This window comes from Staurois parvus, unplaced genomic scaffold, assembly GCF_062004578.1.
Source record: "Staurois parvus isolate SC_StPar_1 unplaced genomic scaffold, SC_StPar_1.0 ptg000249l, whole genome shotgun sequence".
NCBI lineage: Eukaryota > Metazoa > Chordata > Amphibia > Anura > Ranidae > Staurois > Staurois parvus.
Window position 1 is genome coordinate 9,327,186 of NW_028318045.1, and position 18,059 is coordinate 9,345,244.

Sequence of the window (18,059 nt, forward strand, 5' to 3'; positions counted from 1 at the left end):
GGGAGAGACCTTGCAGTGTGACGAGCACCAGAAAGGGGAAAAGTCAGGCTCTCTTAATACTCTTCAGAAGTGCATTTGCTGAACAAGTAAATGGAGGGTGCTGGCCCCAATGAGAAAAAAAAAAACCACAAAAAAAAAAAAAAAAAAAAACACACAACTTTATTCCTTCAGGTAACCATCACACACAGAAGCACTTTGGTGCTCAGTACAAGTGCATGCTGAACAGTCAAATCAAGCACCTGACAATCACTGCGGTACCACATGTGTATGTTAGTTATTTGTACCAGTAGCAGGGCCAAGAAACACTGGTGTGCAATTTACAATTTTTTTAACCTGCCTAAAACACACTGACACCAATACCAATTTAAAAAACCTCAGTGGGAGGAATTGTGCCCCATTGTTGGTGTCGGTGGGAGGCACAGTGCCTTATCCTTGGTGTCGGTGGGAAGCGCAGTGCCCCATCCTTGGTGTCAGTGGGAGGCGTAGTGCCCCACTGTTGGTGCTAATTAAGGAATTATTGCCCCATTGTTGGTGTCAGTTGGAAGAAGAGTGCCTCGTACTAGTGGGAGGTATAGTACCCAGAGTGCCAGATAAAGGTATGCAAAGGGCCACATTCAGTCCTTGGGCCACAGTTTGGAGTCTACTGCTTTAGGGTAATCACAGAGGACAAGGAGGCACTCTTTGTGTCTGGAGGAAAAGAGATTTAACCTCCAACTACAGAAAGGCTTCTTCACAGTAAGAGCTGTGAAAATGTGGAATATTCTAATATTCATAGCTAAAGTTTATCCAGGGAATATCCGAATGCCTCTTGGGGGATCAGGAAGGATTTTTTTCCCCTTTGGAGCAAATTGGATCATGTTTTTATTGGAGTTTTTTTTTTTCTTCCTCTGGATCAACTGAGTATAGGATTGAGTATATGGCGTGTTCCATTTGTGTGTGTTTTTTTCCCCACTGTGGTTGAACTTGAACTTGATGGACTTGTGTCTTTTTTTAACCATACTAACTATGTAACTTCATCTGCCCTCCTAAAGTTCAGCTTTAAGTAAAAGTAACTAAAATCATTAAAAAAAACAAACAAACAAAAAAAAAACCCAAACAACTTTACCTCACTGGCTACTTTAAAAGCTTGGTCATAAAAGTTTGTTTCAAGTAGTCCAAAAGAGTACATGCCTTTGACATAACTGGAAGAAAGAGAGAACACGATTACATTTCAATTCACTTGACTACTTCTGTTAAAGTGTTAGTTCACCCTGACATTTAAATTCACAGTTTGCAGTGCTTCACTGTAAAAGAATGCTTACTTTATGCTGCTTATTCCATTTCCATCTTCCCCTCTCTCTTCTACCTAGACGGCAGGATGTACTAAGTGTTTGCCGCATGGCCCTAGCAACTTCATAGTTGCACTTTCTCATAGCTTAGTGTTCGGCAAGAGTGAAAGAAAGAGAAAGAGAGGACTGTGCATGCCCTTGCTGTGGGGACACCTGACAGGAGGGAAGGACCAGGAGTGCCGGAGGGGGGACCTAAGAATAGGAGGATCTGGGCTGCTCTGTGCAAAACCACTGCACACAGCAGAGAAGTATGATGTGTTTGTCATTTAAAAAAAAATATCACTTTAAACACAAGGAAATGTGCATGCACTGCAGAGATGTACCAAATATTTATTTTTTTCATTATTTTGCCCTAACTCACGGTTTATGTACTCACCTACTTAGAGGGGTTTTTGGAGTCCAGTGCGGAAGAACACGGGCCACAGAATCTCTAATTTGCATTTGTTGCCCAAGGTAGAAGTATGCATCATGGGCAAATTTCAGTGCCAGCAGATCCAAAGGATGACTCTGCAGGATCTCTTCCCAAAATGCAGCAGCCTTCACAATGTTTCTATTGACAAAAAAAAAAAAACATAAAAAAAAGAAGAAGAAGAAATCACAACCAAGACTTCTTTCATTTCAATCATTTACAAAAAGCTGGATACTGACAAAAAAAAAACAAACAAGCCTGTTAGCCTGAAAATACAATTACATCTAGCACATCTAAGGACTAATAAGCTGTAATAAATTACATTTTTGTTTGTGGGTTTAGGTCAGCCACCTTTTTCACACCCGACACCATAGACCTCAGATCAGCCCCAATTCCTGCACCTTCAGACCTCAAATCAACCACAATTCATGCAACTTCACAATTTAGATCAGCCCCAATCCTACACCATGTAATACACCTCATACGTGCTGCAGCTGGCATTTCCACTACAAGATAGATGGGAGACAGGCAGACAGGCTTCTTCACATAACGTCGTTCACAGTCACAGGTGGGTTTATGATTGTACTGGAAGGAGAGCAAGCACTTGAAAGTCTGTGTTGCCAGGTTGGCCACTCTGCACAACCAGCTTGCCCACCTCCATGATTTTTCAGAGGGGCAGGTCAGGCTTTGTTATCGAGAGCCCACTGAGTGGTCAATTACACACTGTATTCGCAGGGAGCAGGGTCCTACTGGCGGAACCTCAGGTCCTCCAATGGGCCAGTCTGAGCATGCACGGGTCACATGGCTATCCTCCACATGCCATTGAAAATGACATGATACATCCAACATGCACAGGTACGTTAGGCTGCCGATCCCCGGTTTAGATGCACTTTAGCTTTACAAATGGCAGCAACTAAATAGCTGCAAAAAGAGAAAGGCCACTATATACCCTTTAGCAAAGTTTTCAACTGCGGCTACATGTGACTGTTCGCGTTCTGTCAAGGATTGTGTCTTGGCCAGATCTGACATGGTCTTCAGATCATTTTGCAGTTCTTTATCTAATAGTGGTGGACGTCCTGTGCCAATTAGTTCCAAACCATTGGAAAGCACATATCCCATCACTATAAAAACAGGAGAAAAAAAACATGAGAACTATCAGGTAAATGAAATGTAAATACAGTCTGCATCATGTATGCAATAGATTTTACATACTCTCTGGGTATACAGTATAATGAAGCTGAACTCCAGCCTTTCCATCAGTCTTACCAATTGTACAGGCTCCTCTGAAATCGAAATTACTTACTCTGCACAATGAGCTTCACAGAAGCTGCAGCAAGTCCGATAGAGCACGTCTCATTTCCTAGCTCTCTCCTTCCTATCCTGAATATCCCTGGCCTTCCCCTTATAGAAAACTTTGATACATATTCACGGAAAAAAAAAGAAAAAAAAAAGAAAAGAAGATATAGTGAGGCATGAAGCCAAGAGTACCGTAAAATAGATCTTGGGTTTACTTACACATTATACAGCATACATGGGCATTCTCCTACTCTCAGCAGCTGAATGGAGCTTCAGAAGAGTAGAGGAAAGGAGAGTATGTGGTGCTGGTAGGAGGGGATTGGGGTAAACCTGTTTTTTCTTATTCATTCACAGATCATTCTTTTAGGATTGTGATAGAAAATAGAATACAAATTAAGAATGGATAGTTGGTCTGCTAGAAATACTTCTAGCAAAGGAGTTTAAAGTAGAACTGTAGGCAAAACCTTTTTTAAATTTTAGATAGAGTAAGGGAGGGTTATAACCCATATCAGTTATGTTTGCCATCTGTGTCCCAGTGGGGAGATTTCCCTTCACTTCCTGTCTCATAGCCAAACAGGAAGTGAGAGAAAATCCCTGCAAATGAAGAGGATTCCTTGGGGACTCCAGGTCACCAGAACTAGTGTCCCCATTAAAAGATTTCCATTCTATTACTTTTCCAGGGACAACCCAAAATTTGGGATTTTCTTTTACTTTCAAGGATGTGGGTGCAGGATTATAACTTTTTTTTTTTAATGGTTGAACTGGATGGACTTTTTTTCAGCCAGACTAACTATGTAACTCTATATCTTTCACTTTCAATGATAGTGGTAAACAGAACAAAGAGTAAGAGGGAATCTCCCTAACGGAGACACAGACAACAAAAAAAAACTGACAAGTGTTCTAATCTCTCTCCACTCTATCAAAAAAAAACAAACACACACCTTAACTTAAGGTTAAAATGCAGTTCTACAACACACAAGCTAATACAATTCTGTATTCATTAATAAATCATTAAATGTACAGTATATTTTCAATGCAAGTCGAGCAAATACCTAAATTTTGGGCTGGTATTAGGCTACTGCAGTCCTAATCTAGCAAAGGAGAAGCAGCACAGGAAGCCAACTGGTTTTAGTGCTGACAAGAGGCATGCTGCTAGGAGGAGAAAGCAGAGTGGCAGAGAGATAAGCTCAGTCTGCTTCTTCTCCTTCACTGTCCAATCACAGGCTGGGGGCAAGAGGATTTGGGTTGAATGATACTGTCCACGTTTTATTTTGCTGCCTAAGGACATTGCTTCATATTATAGGGAGAGGATAACACCACAAGCTATTTTTTGTCTTATCTTCTAATAGGCTAGTAATGTTTTTTTTCCTTTTTACTGGGACTTTGCTTTAAAACAGGGGTTGTGAATTAAAATTCACGGGGGTCCGGTCAGAAGAATTTTCTTCCAGTTAAGGTCCAAGTGTCATGTTGGTGCTTTAACTCAAATCCTTCACCACAGCCTCCTGTGCATCCCCCCCATCACAGACCCCCCCCACCCCCCATCACAAATCCCTCATCACAGACCACCCCCCTACTGAATCTCAGACTCCTTTCACAGACCCCCACCCCCCCCCCCCATCACAGGCCTCTCATCACAGACTGCCCAAACATAGATCCCCCCATCACAGTCCTCCCTTACAAACTCCTGTCCGTTTCATAACATTGCAGCACTCACCCCTCCCCACACTGTCCTAACTTATTTACATAAGACAGGACACACAGCAGGTCTGGACAAAAAGAGGGACTTTTTAAGTTATGAAGCAGGTGATTGGCTGCTAGGCAGCAGGGCAGTCCAACCAATCATTCACCTGCCCTTTGTCCAGACCTGCCGTGCTTCCCGTCTTGTATTAATAAGGTATGATAGTGTGGGGAGGGGGGAGAGCTGCGATGCTATGAAACGGACAGACCTGCTGCTCTTTCCATGTTGTACCCTTCCTTGAGGATGATAGCGGCACGCAGGCAAACTAGTGGCAGGAAGAGGACACTAAGGGAACTATTTGAAGAGGCTGTGATCCAGATAGGACTGCCATTTAGTGATGCCTGCTTTAAAAGAGAACAGTCAAAATCTGTTTCCAAATGCACTTACCGAAATCAGGATCTGCAGATTTGATATTGGACAGACATCCTTCAATTCCTCCGAAGGTTGCATCATTTGTCCAAGTAACATACTGAAAGAAGAATATATATTAACTCACAGATACTTTTCCACTTCAAAAGACTAAATCTCTGCTAGCAAAACAGTGACCCATTTATGCATATAAGGATCCACAACAATACAAGCTGTGAAACCAGGAACACAAGAATTCCTCTGCCCCTTGGGTCCTGTATAGACACTGTGCCTGCCAACACACTTAGTATTGCCATTTAAAAAATAAAAATATCTTCTTGTTAAGTTAAATTTATGTACTTAACATAGCTCACATTTGAAAAAATACAATTAAGAGGAATTAAACACAGCTTCCCCCATCAGCAAGCTCATAGTACATACTAGTACATACATCATAGCACATCATGGCATCCTGGCCATGTTGAGATCTGCAGAGTGCCTTGCCAGGATGCTCGCAGCTCCCCCATGTGACTAGCAGCACCGTGGTAAATGTGGATTGAAAGCGAGGCATGGTTCTGCTGTACTGGACACTAAAAGAAGGCATGTAGGACATGGGTCCTGGGATAGATCCAAGATGGTGCCAGCTTTGGCATAAGAGAGGGTAGTGTGGCCTAAAACACTGTGCGTGGTAAGTCTATTATGTATGGTGTATTCAACATATGTTAAAGAATTGGACAACTTTTGCTAGGAGGATTCATGTTGTATTAATGAATACAGAGTTCAACTTTAAATTAAAATGTCTTACTGTCTGCAGGCATTTCAAAGTTTTCCAATGCCTGCTAAAAATCATAAGAAAGGGCAGCAGGCTGCAGAGAAGGATTGCTGCTCTCTTTATGAGAAGAGTGGTTTTGAATTTCGATCCATCAGTGTATTATGATGGCAGGGAAGTCTCCCTACTGTCAGAATACTAAGACACAGCAGAGAGGATTGCCTTGAATGTATGGATGGGCGAAACAGGTCTGTTTTTTTTAGTTCAATGAAAAAAAACAAAAAAACAAAAAAACACCATATTGATCTATGGGCTGCCTAAGAGGAAGTGTTGCTCTAAGAGGAACTGTTACTGGAAGTGATTGTGTTGCCTTTCGTGGCAGTTGTGAAAGAGGCAGAGCATATGGCAGACCAAAGTACAAGTGCTGCTTTCAAACCGAAGATAACAGTCCTTCTTTGATGACCATTCCGTTTGGCAGCCACTAGGGAGCTTTCAAATGCTTGATAGCAGTGAGACTTTAAATGTAAAATTTAGTGCGCGCTAATGAATGGTTCTGCATACTTTTAATTTTACCATAATTGGGATTTAAAGCTGGAGTCACACCTTTGCATTGTAATGCATGCTCTAATGTGCTGAAGTGTGTTAAAACGCAAAATGAATAAAATACACTTCCAAGCACATTAAAATTGCACATCAATGCTTCATAGTATGCACTGCCAAAAATCAATGTGTGCATTACACTGCATGCATTTTGAGGCAAAAGTGTGAATTAGCTAAAACAATAGTTATTGTGTTCCCCATATCTGTCACTGAAAGCAGCTCTAATCATTTCCATACAGCCAATGCCTCAAGTTGATCTCCGGGCACAGAAACATATTTTATATATACACAATCAACAGCCAAAGCATATTAATCCACTTTGTGCACACCAAATGTCTTTGTAAAAGTATCAGTGACCTCATCACTGTGCTGTAAAGAGCCTGTGCGGACAGCAGAGCTGTGTGAGGTGGCCATTGGGCTCCAGACACTACAGGGTGCCTGCAGAAAACTACAGGAGGGGGTGGAGACAAGACCAGTCATCTCGCACAAGGAGAGAGCAGCAGTGACTGGTCTTTATTACAGGAAGCCTCTGCACAGAGGTTAGGTTTCACACTGGATTACTACACAGATCTGGAAGAAATACACAAAGCACACCAAGATTCAAGGGAGAATACATGACACATGTATTTAGATATTTACTTATCCTGGAATAAAGCTAAAAAAGGTATCCAAAAACATGTAGAAAAGAAAATTTGTTGAGGACCTGGGAGAAAGACAGGCGAGAAAGTTTTTGATGTCCTGTAGATGTAGGTTTCTTGGACATTCCTGTAGGCCTATGCCCTAGGGGGCATGCTTCTATGATAAAGTTGCATATGCAGAGGCCCGTGTCTGGAGATCACTTTATCTTTTATTACATTGTTCCTATTTTTAATTTGTAGCCTCCCTAGTGGTCTGATTATGTCAGTATTTCTGTGCTCAAAGCGGTACTTTTTTTGCATGGAAATATGTATTTTTTTTTTTATTGTAGGCCTGTAATTTTTAGGAATAACTCACTGAAATCTGTCCGAACAAGAGTGTAGTAAACATCCCGGGTATGTTAAAATTTGAAACACATAATCATAAATTATAATTTAATAAATAATCATAAATAATAATAATATAATAATACATTGAATTCAATAATATAATCAAACCAACAAAACACTGAAATTTGAAATATAGCGCCAAGTTCGCACATCACTGTGCAAAGTCGCAAAATCGTTTTCAGTGTCTAATGACGAATTTCCCCACGAATCATTATCACTCAATTCTGCAAGTGGTTCTTATTTACTATCATTGTTCTCTAGCTGGTCTAAAACCGCTTTTGACCTAAAGGGACGCTTTTTGGACACCATGGACGTTTCTCAGTTTCCAGGCAGAAAGAACAGTAAAAATGCAGGCAGGGCACAGGACAAAGCACAATGGTTTGATACAGTAATGTTTTACTATGTGATTTTTGTTAATTTAGTGAATGTCACTTTCACATTGTTAAATTTCTCGCCGTTCTGTCCCTTGTACGTCCAGACGTCACAGGGAACAGAACCCAGAAGTCGGCATCAGCCAGAGGACATTGCCGGGGACACTGCAGGAGGGACATTGCAGGAGCGCAGGACAAGGTAAGTGAAGAATAGATCCCGGAGCAACGCTGCAAGGTATTCCCGAGGTTACTGCTTGTGGTACTGAAACTTTACCCCAAGCTACACTCATGAATACCGCCAGGGGGGGTTAATAAAAACAATGAGACAAAGTGCAGTATATTCTGGCAAAAGGAAAGAAAAAAGGATTACTTGTTACCTGATGCAACGTGGCATCAAACAGCTTGCAAGCTTCATTGCTTGTAGTCGAAAAGGTCATCCCAGCATCCTGCCAAGCCTGCACAGTAAAGAACACAGAATTATGTACCATGCATGTTGCACATGTCAGTTAAAGCAGAGGTTTATTCTGCCTTTCCAAGTTCCCCCTTCATTAACATGTTCATAACATTTTAAATAAAACCTTTTTTGTTTTCATCACATACCTTATTTTAGACCCAGATATGTCATTAATGGGTCTCTGTGCTTCTCTATACAATGCAAACTGATCCTGGCTGTTGGGAGGGCCCAGAAGGGTGCTGAACATACTTTCCTAAAAACATTACAGTACCCTGCCTCAGAACTAGCTCAAGAGCCCTCAACCCTGATGCAAGCAGTGGGCTGGCCCTTAGGAGGGGTTATGCAGATATCAAAATGCCTTGATGGGTGGATGTAAGTGTTTCTAGGCAGACTGTATACTGCGGACAGTACAGGAGATGACTGCTGACCTTTGGGGAGGGAGGGGGAGCGGGTACCTGAATTTGACAGGTACCCGCTCTTACTTCCGAGGAGTTGTTCTTTGATCTTACCTGTTCCTCTATCCAGCCGCGCGGTGTCTACCCGGCTTCTGTAGTGTGGGCGCTCGGCGGACAGCCGGATGCCCAGTGCGCATGAGCGAGAAGCGCTGCGCTTTGTGATTGGTCCGGTGGCTTCTGGGATCTGTCATGTGTCCCATGTACAGTCTTACCATTCACAAAGAGCACCGCTTCTTGCGCATGCGCACTTGGGACCCGGCTGTCACGCACACTACAGAAGCCGGGAAGACAACGCGCCGCTGGATAGAGGAACAGGTAAGGTCCCACTGCAGAGCTGAGCGTCCGGCCCGGTATTTTGACACAGCGGCGGTGGAAATACCGGACTGGCCGCTCCATATTCGCTCCATAAGACGCACTGACATTTTCCCCCCTTTTTTTGGGGGAAAAAAGTGCGTCTTATGGAGCGAAAAATACGGTACCAATATTATAAACAATAAAAGTGCCAATAGTGCTATTGGTACCATAAATAAATCATGAGATATAAAGTGACAAACGTGCTTGCAAAATGATGATATACAAAAGTCCAATAAGTGATCCAGTGTGTATGAATCTGGAAAGAGCCACTCAAGGTGGCTAAAGTGCTAATTGTGTTAAAGTCCAATTATTGAACATGGGGATCCTCCAAGAGATCTCAGAATAGGTGGTCCAACCTCCTATCTCCAAATTATAGGTGGTATATCTGGTAATAGAAAAATTGCGCACTCACCAGATGCGCAATATCACACATTAGAGAACACAACTGTCTCATCAGGTCAGCCAGATCATATGGTATGTACAGCCTGGTCACGGTTCCCCTTTGGATCCTCCTTAGGTATCAGCACATCTAGCTTTCTCTCTAAATGGCTCTGTGGATGGTTAGACTCACAAAGAGCCCAAAACCTTCAGGCTTCTGCTAGAAAGCTGAACAAGAAGAGGAATTTCATCTTTCAGCATGACAAGGACCCAAAGCTTACATCCAAATCAAAGGAATGGCTTCACCAGAAGAAGATTCAAGTTTTGGAACGGCCCAGCCAGAGCCCAGACCTGAATCCGATGGAAAATCTGTGGGGTGATCTGAAGAGGGCTGTGCACAGGAGATGCTCTTGTAATCTGACAGATTTGGAGTGTTTTTGCATGGAAGAGTGGGCAAATATTGCCAAGTCAAGATGTGCCATGCTGATAGGCTCATACCCAAAAAGACTGAGTGCTGGAATAAAATCAAAAGGTGCTTCAATTAAGTATTAGTTTGAGGGTGTGCACACTTATGCAACCATATTATTTTAGTTTTTTATTTTTACTTCCCTCCACCTAAAAAATTTCAGTTTGTTGTTCAACTGAGTTGTACAGTTTATAAAAGTTATATTAAAAAAGGTGGAAAAAGTTCTGAAATAATTTATCTTTGTCTCATTTCTTTTTACATCACAGAAACCTGACATTTTAAAAAGAGGTGTGTATTATCATTATTATACAGGATTTATATAGTGCCAATGGTGTGCTCAGCACTTTACATTATAGTGGGAGACAATACAGTTCGATACAAGAGGGATTTGAGGGCCCTGCTCCTTGGAGCTTACAATCTAGGAGGGCGGGGTGAATGGTACAGTAGGTAGTCACTGTGGGGGATAGAGTGGTTGGAAGAATAGAGGATTCCAGAATTAGCAGAGGGCGGGATAGGCTTCCCTTAAGAGAAAGGTTTTTAGTGATCGCCGAGAGGCAAGCAGAGTAGGTGATAATCTGATAGATTGAGGTAGGGAGTCCCAGTGGATGGGTGACGCCCTGGAGAAGTCTTGGAGACGAGCATTGGAGGAGGAGATGAGGGAGCTAGAGAGTAAGAGGTGTTGAGCGGAGCGGAGTGTACGGTTTGGGTGATATTTAGAGATAAGATCGGTTATGTAAGTTAGGGCAGTGTTGTGGATGGCTTTATATGTCATTGTTAGAGTTTTGAATTTTATCCGTTGGGCAACTGGGAGCCAGTGGTGGGATTGGCAGAGAGGTGAGGCAGATACGGAACGGTTAGTGAGATGGATGAGTCTGGCAGCAGCGTTCATGATAGACTGGAGGGGGGATAGTCTACAATGAGGTAGGCCAATGAGGAAGGAGTTACAGTAGTCGAGGCGTGATATGACAAGGGAGTAAATGAGTTGCTTAGTGGTTTCTGGGGTTAGGAACGGTCGTATCTTGGAGATGTTGCGGAGGTGAAGTCCACATGATTTTGTCAGCGATTGGATCTGGGGCTGGAAGGACAGATGGGAGTCTAGGATTACACCTAGTACCTTGGCGTGAGGAGATGGACTGAGGATGGTGTTAGCGATATTTATGGTGACGTCAGTGGGGGTGGCGTGGGCAGGGGGGAATACTAGAAGCTCAGTTTTGGAGAGGTTGAGTTTGAGGAAGTGGAGTGACATCCAAGCCGATATGTCACTTAGTAGGCTAGCGATGCGGGTGGAAACTGAAGGGGTGAGGTGAGGGGTAGACAGATAGATTTGCGTGTCATCAGCATAGAGATGGTAGTTGAAGCCGTGGAAGTTATCAAGTGACCAAGGAAGGAGGTGTAGATGGAGAAGAGAAGGGGTCCAAGGACAGAACCTTGGGGGACCCCTACAGAAAGAGGGAGTGAGGAGGAGGTGGCAGCGTTATAGGTAACACTGAAGGAGCGCTGCGATAGATAGGAGGAGAACCAGGAGAGAGCGGAGTCGCTAAGGCCAAAAGAGTGTAGTTTTTTGAGGAGGAGGGGATGGTCAACCGTGGCAAAAGCCACGGAGAGGTCAAGTAGTAGGAGTATTGAATAGTAGCCATTGGACTTTGCAGTTAGTAGGTCATTAGAGAGCTTTAGTAGGGCAGTTTCGGTGGAGTGTAGGGGGCGAAAGCCAGACTGTAGGGGGTCGAGAAGGTTGTTGTCAGTGAGGTGGGAGCTCAGACGATTGTAGGCTAAGCATTCTAGGAGTTTAGAGGTAAATGGCAGCAGGGAGATGGGTCTAAGGTTTTCCAGGTTGGTGGGGTCTAGGGAGGGTTTCTTCAGTATGGGAGTGATGTGCGCGTGCTTTAGAAGGGAGGGGAATGCACCTGTAGAGAGGGAGAGATTGAAGATGTGAGTGAGGGAGCATAGGATGGAAGAGCAGGGTGACCAAAGTAGTTGTGAGGGGACAGGGTCCAGGGGGCAGGTGGTGAGGCGGGCTTCTGAGAAGACCTTAATGACCTCTTCGGTGGTAGCGAGGTCAAAGGAGGACAGTGTTGAGGGAGGTATGGTGTGAGGGATGCTAGGTGGGGTGGGTGTCTGTGTGGTGGCGATGTCCCTACGAATTGTGTTGATCTTGTTTTGGAAGTGGTGTGCAATCTCGTGGGCAGTGATTGAGGCGCTGGGTGGCGGTGGAGAAAGTAGAGAGTTAAATAGGTAGAGAAGAGCCGACGAGGACTCGAAGAGAAGGTATTGGCAGCGTGAAGGGAGGAAGTGAATGTTAGGAAGACGGATTTATAACGGGTGAAGGCTTGGTGGGATTTGGTTTTACGCCATAATCACTCCAGCGCGCGACTGTGTCGTTTGAGATTTTGGGTGTGGTCAGTCTGCCAAGGTTGTAGGGGTCGGGGCCTGATGCTTCGTGTTGTTAGGGAAGCAAGTGAGTCTAGAGCGGATGAGAGAGAGTTGTTGTAGACAGCGGTGGCCAGGTCGGGGCAGGACAGGGGGTTGATGCTGTCATAGAGCTGGTCAGTTGCGGAGTGGAAGGGAACCGGGTTTAGGTTTCGGAGATTTCTGCTGGTAATTGTCTGCTGTTTAGTGGGGTAGGTGTTAGAGGACGAGGAGACTGTGAAGGTGATGAGATTGTGATCAGTGAGGGGAAATGGGGTGTTTGAGAGGTTATAGGGAGTACAGTGGTGAGAGAAGACAAGGTCTAAGGTATTCCCGTTGGAGTGAGTGGAACACTGGATACACTGCGCTAGTTCAAAAGAAGAGGTTAAGTGGAGGAGTTGAGATGTAACCAGGTTATTGACGTTAATAGGGATGTTGAAGTCTCCGAGGATGATAGTGGGTAGCTCAGAGGAGAGAAAGTAGGGTAGCTAGGCGGCAAAGTCGTCGAGAAATCAGGACACGGGGCCAGGAGGCCGGTAGATCACCGCAATCCTCAGAGAGACTGGAGAGAATAGCCAGATGCAGTGGGTCTCAAAAGAAGAGAAGGATAGAGGGAGGGTTAGGGAGGACTTGAAAGGTGCTCACAGGTGACAGAAGTAGACCAACCCCACCTCCTTTCCAGCCACTGGACCTAGGTGAGTGGGTCAAGATGAGGCCACCGTAGGAAAGTGCTGCGGGGGAGACAGTATCTGCTGCTTGGAGCCAGGTTTCGGTGAGGGCAAGAAGGTTAAGAGAGTGGGACACGAAGAGGTCGTGGATAGAGGCGAGTTTATTGCAGACCGAACGGGCGTTCCAGAGTGCACAGGAAAACGGGAGGGTGGTTTTGGGGAGCAAGGGGACGGATATTAGGTTGAGGGGATTGCGGTGATTTCCGGGGGAAAGAGGATGTCTTGTGTGTGGGCGAAGTAGAGGAGGACCAGCGTTCGGGGAGATATCCCCAGAGGTTAGGGGGAGAAGAAGGGGGAGGAAGGTGGCATGTGAGGGGGATGTATACAGGCGCACATGCCTTCCAGCCCTGGCGTTAGGGACGGCAGGAGAATTAAGTATTAGCAGGAGGTGATGAGAGCAGTAGTGTGGAGATAGGATCAGTGAGTGAGAGATGTACAGATTTTTGGGTGGAGCAGAGGGACGGAGAAGTAAGGTTTTGGGAACACAAAAAAAGGACTATGAAGAGGAGGAGTAGAGGAGGCATTTAAAGGTGTAGGGAGTGGGGATCGGGTATGGAGAGATGGTTTCCAGGGGTGCTTGATTGCAGATTGTCTAACATGCAGTAGAGTTTCTTGTTGTAGTATCTTCCTGCAGCTAGAGTTATTGTCCTTTGGGTCAAGCTGGGCTGGGTTCGGCGTGAGTGGTATCTGGGTGGTCAGGTCTGGAGCGTTGTGTGGCTGTTTCTTGCGGGAGGACGTTTGTGCTTTTGTAGAGATTTGCTTGGCAGGGTTCAGGGTCCAGGTGGAAGTTCCAAGTTGTAGGATGAGGGTTGGCTTGAAGAGGAGAGGGATGGGTGACAGTTGTAGAATTGTGTAGACTTTTTCTATCAACTGTAGATCAAGTTTTGATCTAGGTCTGTGCCAAGTGTTTGGGTCAGGGTTTTTTTTTTTAATTTTTAAATTAGTATCAGTGTCAGAGTTAGTGGCAGGATAAAAAAAAAAAGCAAATTGTGTAATATTGTTTCTGGGCTGTACTGCCGGTACAAACAACAACTAACATACACACATGTGGTATCACTGTGATCGTCAGGAGCAGGAGAAATTATTTTGGGTGTTCTTTGGTGGTAGGTTATGGCAGTAGCAAGAAATACACAGCTAAATTTAAAAAAGGTTTTTTTGTTTGTTTTACTATTTTGGGCCAGTTTTCATTCATTTGGTGATATAAAAAAAAAAATCAGGAGATATTCATTACACTTTACCACCACGTGAAAGCCCAATTTGACCTGAAAAAACAACGTATAATCCACCTGGATGCACAAAGTGGTTGTGATGATATGTGTGGTTTTGCTAACACATGTCAAAGTTGCAAAATTGTGCTTAGGCGTGAAGATTTGTTTTACCCTTAGGCACGAAGGGATTAAAGAGGTGGAGATCTAATTGAACAACATGGGAGAGTCAAAAATCTTCGGGCACAGTGTTGCCTCCTCCCACCCGATTTAAACCTCTAATTGCCAAACGAACATGTCACAATCACATGCATTGCACGGCAATCATGGGTTTAAATCATGTGGTGAGGAGGCAAAATATCGCCTCCTCACGACCTGCCAAACACACTTGGATTGCTTTTCAGTGAAGCCGCAGTGCCTACTGCACTTGTGAATGAACCCTTAGTTGCCTTCAGTAGCGGCACCATTGGGACACAGTCACACATAAAGTTGGGGGGTGGTAAAACCCTGTGGCTGAGTAGCCCTTTTACCGCCCCCAATCCCTACCTCTTTAGCTGCTGAGGCAGAAGCCACAGGTGTACACATGCCACAGCAGGAATTAAACCCCCTGTTGCGTTTGGTGGGTGCTACCGCCTGCCAATCGCAACCTACTCAAGTAAATGGGAGCACTCTGTAAGTGCCCTACAACTGCGTGATTCTGCGAGGTCCAAGGGGTTAAAGCAGGTGGAGAGAAAGCAACACAATGCAGAATGTGCTTCTGCCGGGTCAAAGCAGGTGGAGAGAAAGCAACACAATGCAGAAATAATGATGTAAACCTCCTGCGCTTCTACCTATAATAAATACAAATAACAGAGAGAAGCTGCCAACATCCAATCATATACCAAATGATCAAATGAAATGAGATGAGAAAGAGCAGGTACAACACAATGCAGCAACCCATGCTATACTGCGCAAAGCCGCAGGGCACTTGCAGAGTAGACTCATTCACTTGAATGGGTTGTGGTTGGCAGGTGCTAAGCACAGCAAACTCGCAGGAAAGCTGCAGGTACACTGCACTGCACTGCACTGCACTCACGGTGAGGGTAAACTGCAGTGCATCAGTGTGAAAGAAGCCCTTTACTATTATGCCCAGTGTTGCTTCACACTGACCTGAAGATCTCTTCTTTCCTGCTGCTGGTATGACATGTTTGTTTTTTTATTGTTTTTTTAAGTGAACCTTTAGTATCATTTTAAGTGTATTTTTTCCTGAAAATTTGAATTTGACAAATGGCTGCGCAAATATTGTGCGACATAAAAAAATTGCAACAGCCACCATTTGTGATCACATCACACATCCCTCTGACAAAGCCACGTGACCCTGTGGCGACACGCGCAGGGGAGGGGCTCTGACTTCACCGCACACCCACTTCTGAACAGCGAGTATAGTCTGGAATGGGCTTACAGGAAGGTGAGCGCATAAGAATATCATAGTTGCAGCACAGATTTAAACAGCGATGTGAAAATACCCAGCAAACTTTGGACTTATATATACAAGTTTTAATATTCGATTTGTTCACATACTCTTTACTGCAATTTTATTTTATTATTCTCTCTATATCTTTTTGGTCCATATCATTTTATGCAAAAATATCTATTTGATAGATTCACATTCATTATCTCATACATTATTATAATTTAATTACTAATACTATACACCAAGTGGACGGTAAATTTGGTTTGATATAATTGACCACCACCACAACCTGTGATAAAGATAAATAATGAATCTGTTCATCTACTACAGGAGCGCAGCATCTATTTTAAAATCATTTATAATTATGCACATAAGAATGAAAATGTGATTTAGTGCCGGAGAACCAAAACTTTACAGTTTACCATATGTGGCTCACAAGTTATTCTTATTCATACACTAAGTAAAGCCAGTCATACATGGGTCGAATTCCAAAAGAACTTTCTTTAGAAAAACTTAAAGAATTTTCATTCGGATTTCAGACCACTACGGCCAAATTTTGAGCGACCATCGAATTTCAGTATTTACAAAATTTGAAAAGTGCAGTGCTTTCACAAATTATGTAATTTTATATATATATATATATATATATATATATATATTAGTGCACAATAGATATAAAGTGCTATTAGTGCAAACCGTGCAATCAATAATCTCCATATGATATCAATCTATAAATATATGATAATTCAAGTAAAATTGTTCATATTGCGTCCACAATCTGATGTTAAAGGGCTACTGTGCAATAAGTGGAGATAAAAGGTCCATAATAATCACATGCTTTCAAAGGGTATAAAATGAGAACTCAACAGGAATCTTTCTTCAGACTTTAAAATCCTGTGCCAAAAGTGCAATGGTGCATGTGTCTTTAAAAATCATCCACCACTTCTTATGGGTGTGCACTCATCAGAACGTTGATGTATACAGCCTGTCACATCTGGGTGCAGGGGTAGTAGGACAGCATAAGGGTTAATCCAACATCCTCACAGTACCAGTGGTGCGGTGCGTACCTCCTTAACCCCTTCACGCCGGCCACACACGAATGTGCGGCCTCCCGCCGTCTGGGCCTAGACGCCGAGCGGCCGCACATTTGCGTTCTATTAAAAAAGGACATATGTGCAGAGAGCACGCGCCCTGCTCGCTCCCAGCACACATGTCCGGTACTCACGGAAAGGTCCTGATCTCCTCTTTCGATCGGGACCTTTCCCGATTATGTGACCTCCGTGACGGCGCGTCACATGTCACTAAACCCCACCTTGCCTCCCGGCATCTGGAGCCCGTAAAGGGCTGAGAGGCGCCGGATTGAAGGGGTTAAATCTGGGGAAGATTGCTCAACCACAGAAGCCTGTTAGGTGATATAAGACTGTTTGTACTGTTCAACTATCTGCAACACAATGTACACTACTTTTAACTTGCATCTACACCCATTGCTGACCAGCTGGTCAGATATCATTGGAGATTATTGATTGCACTTTCTATTTATTGTGCACGATTATATATATATATATATATATATATATATATAAATATATATATGCGCAATTACATAATTTGTGAAAGTGCTGCACTGTTCAGATTTGTGAATACGTTGACAGGGATTGTTACCCATACCCTTCAGTGCTAGCAGCTATCTGGTATAATTATTATCTAAATATTCTATGTGTATGCGCGCGCTTATATTTCTTTAGCTTCTTCTCCCCGGATCAGCGTGTCCAGGTAGAGTACACACCCCCGCCCCCTAGTAAAACACTCCCCTCACACAGTTAACCCTTTCAGTAAATAAAAAAGTTAACCCCCTCCTCCCCAGTGCCATTAGTACAGTGTCAGTTTTTTTATTTGCACCGATCACTGTATTGGTGTCACTGGGGATGTCAGTGACCCCAAGTCAGTTCCCCCCAGTGTCAGAATGTCCGCCGCAGTTCTGCCATAAGTCGCTGATCGCCGCCATAAGTCACTGATCGCCGCCATTATTAGTTTCCCGCCATTTGTAAACGATATAACTTTCACGTAAACCAATTAATTTACACGTATTGGTTTTTTTTTTTTAGCAAAGACATGTCGCAGAATACATTTTGGCAGAAATGTATGACTAAATATGATTTTTACATTTTTTTTTTACTGGACATGTTTTATAGCAAAAAGTCCAAAATATTGTTTTTTTTCCTCAAAATTGTCAGCCTTTTTTTTTTTTTTTAAATAGTGCAAAAAATAAAAAAACG

The 18,059-nt window shown here is 43.6% G+C and overlaps 1 protein-coding gene across 3 annotated transcripts in view; it reads right to left on the minus strand.

Annotated features, from left to right (window-relative positions):
- Positions 1–18,059, minus strand: part of TTC38 (tetratricopeptide repeat domain 38) — a 45,310-nt gene that overhangs the window by 25,554 nt on the left and 1,697 nt on the right. For all 3 annotated transcript variants that reach the window (XM_089680755.1, XM_089680753.1, XM_089680754.1), the window contains exons 2-6: positions 8,262–8,339; positions 5,159–5,240; positions 2,687–2,858; positions 1,705–1,878; positions 1,106–1,181 (exon numbers count right to left, since the gene is read on the minus strand). In XM_089680755.1, coding sequence (XP_089536881.1) covers positions 1,106–1,181; positions 1,705–1,878; positions 2,687–2,858; positions 5,159–5,240; positions 8,262–8,339 — 582 coding nt within the window. The remainder of the gene's footprint in view (positions 1–1,105; positions 1,182–1,704; positions 1,879–2,686; positions 2,859–5,158; positions 5,241–8,261; positions 8,340–18,059) is intronic.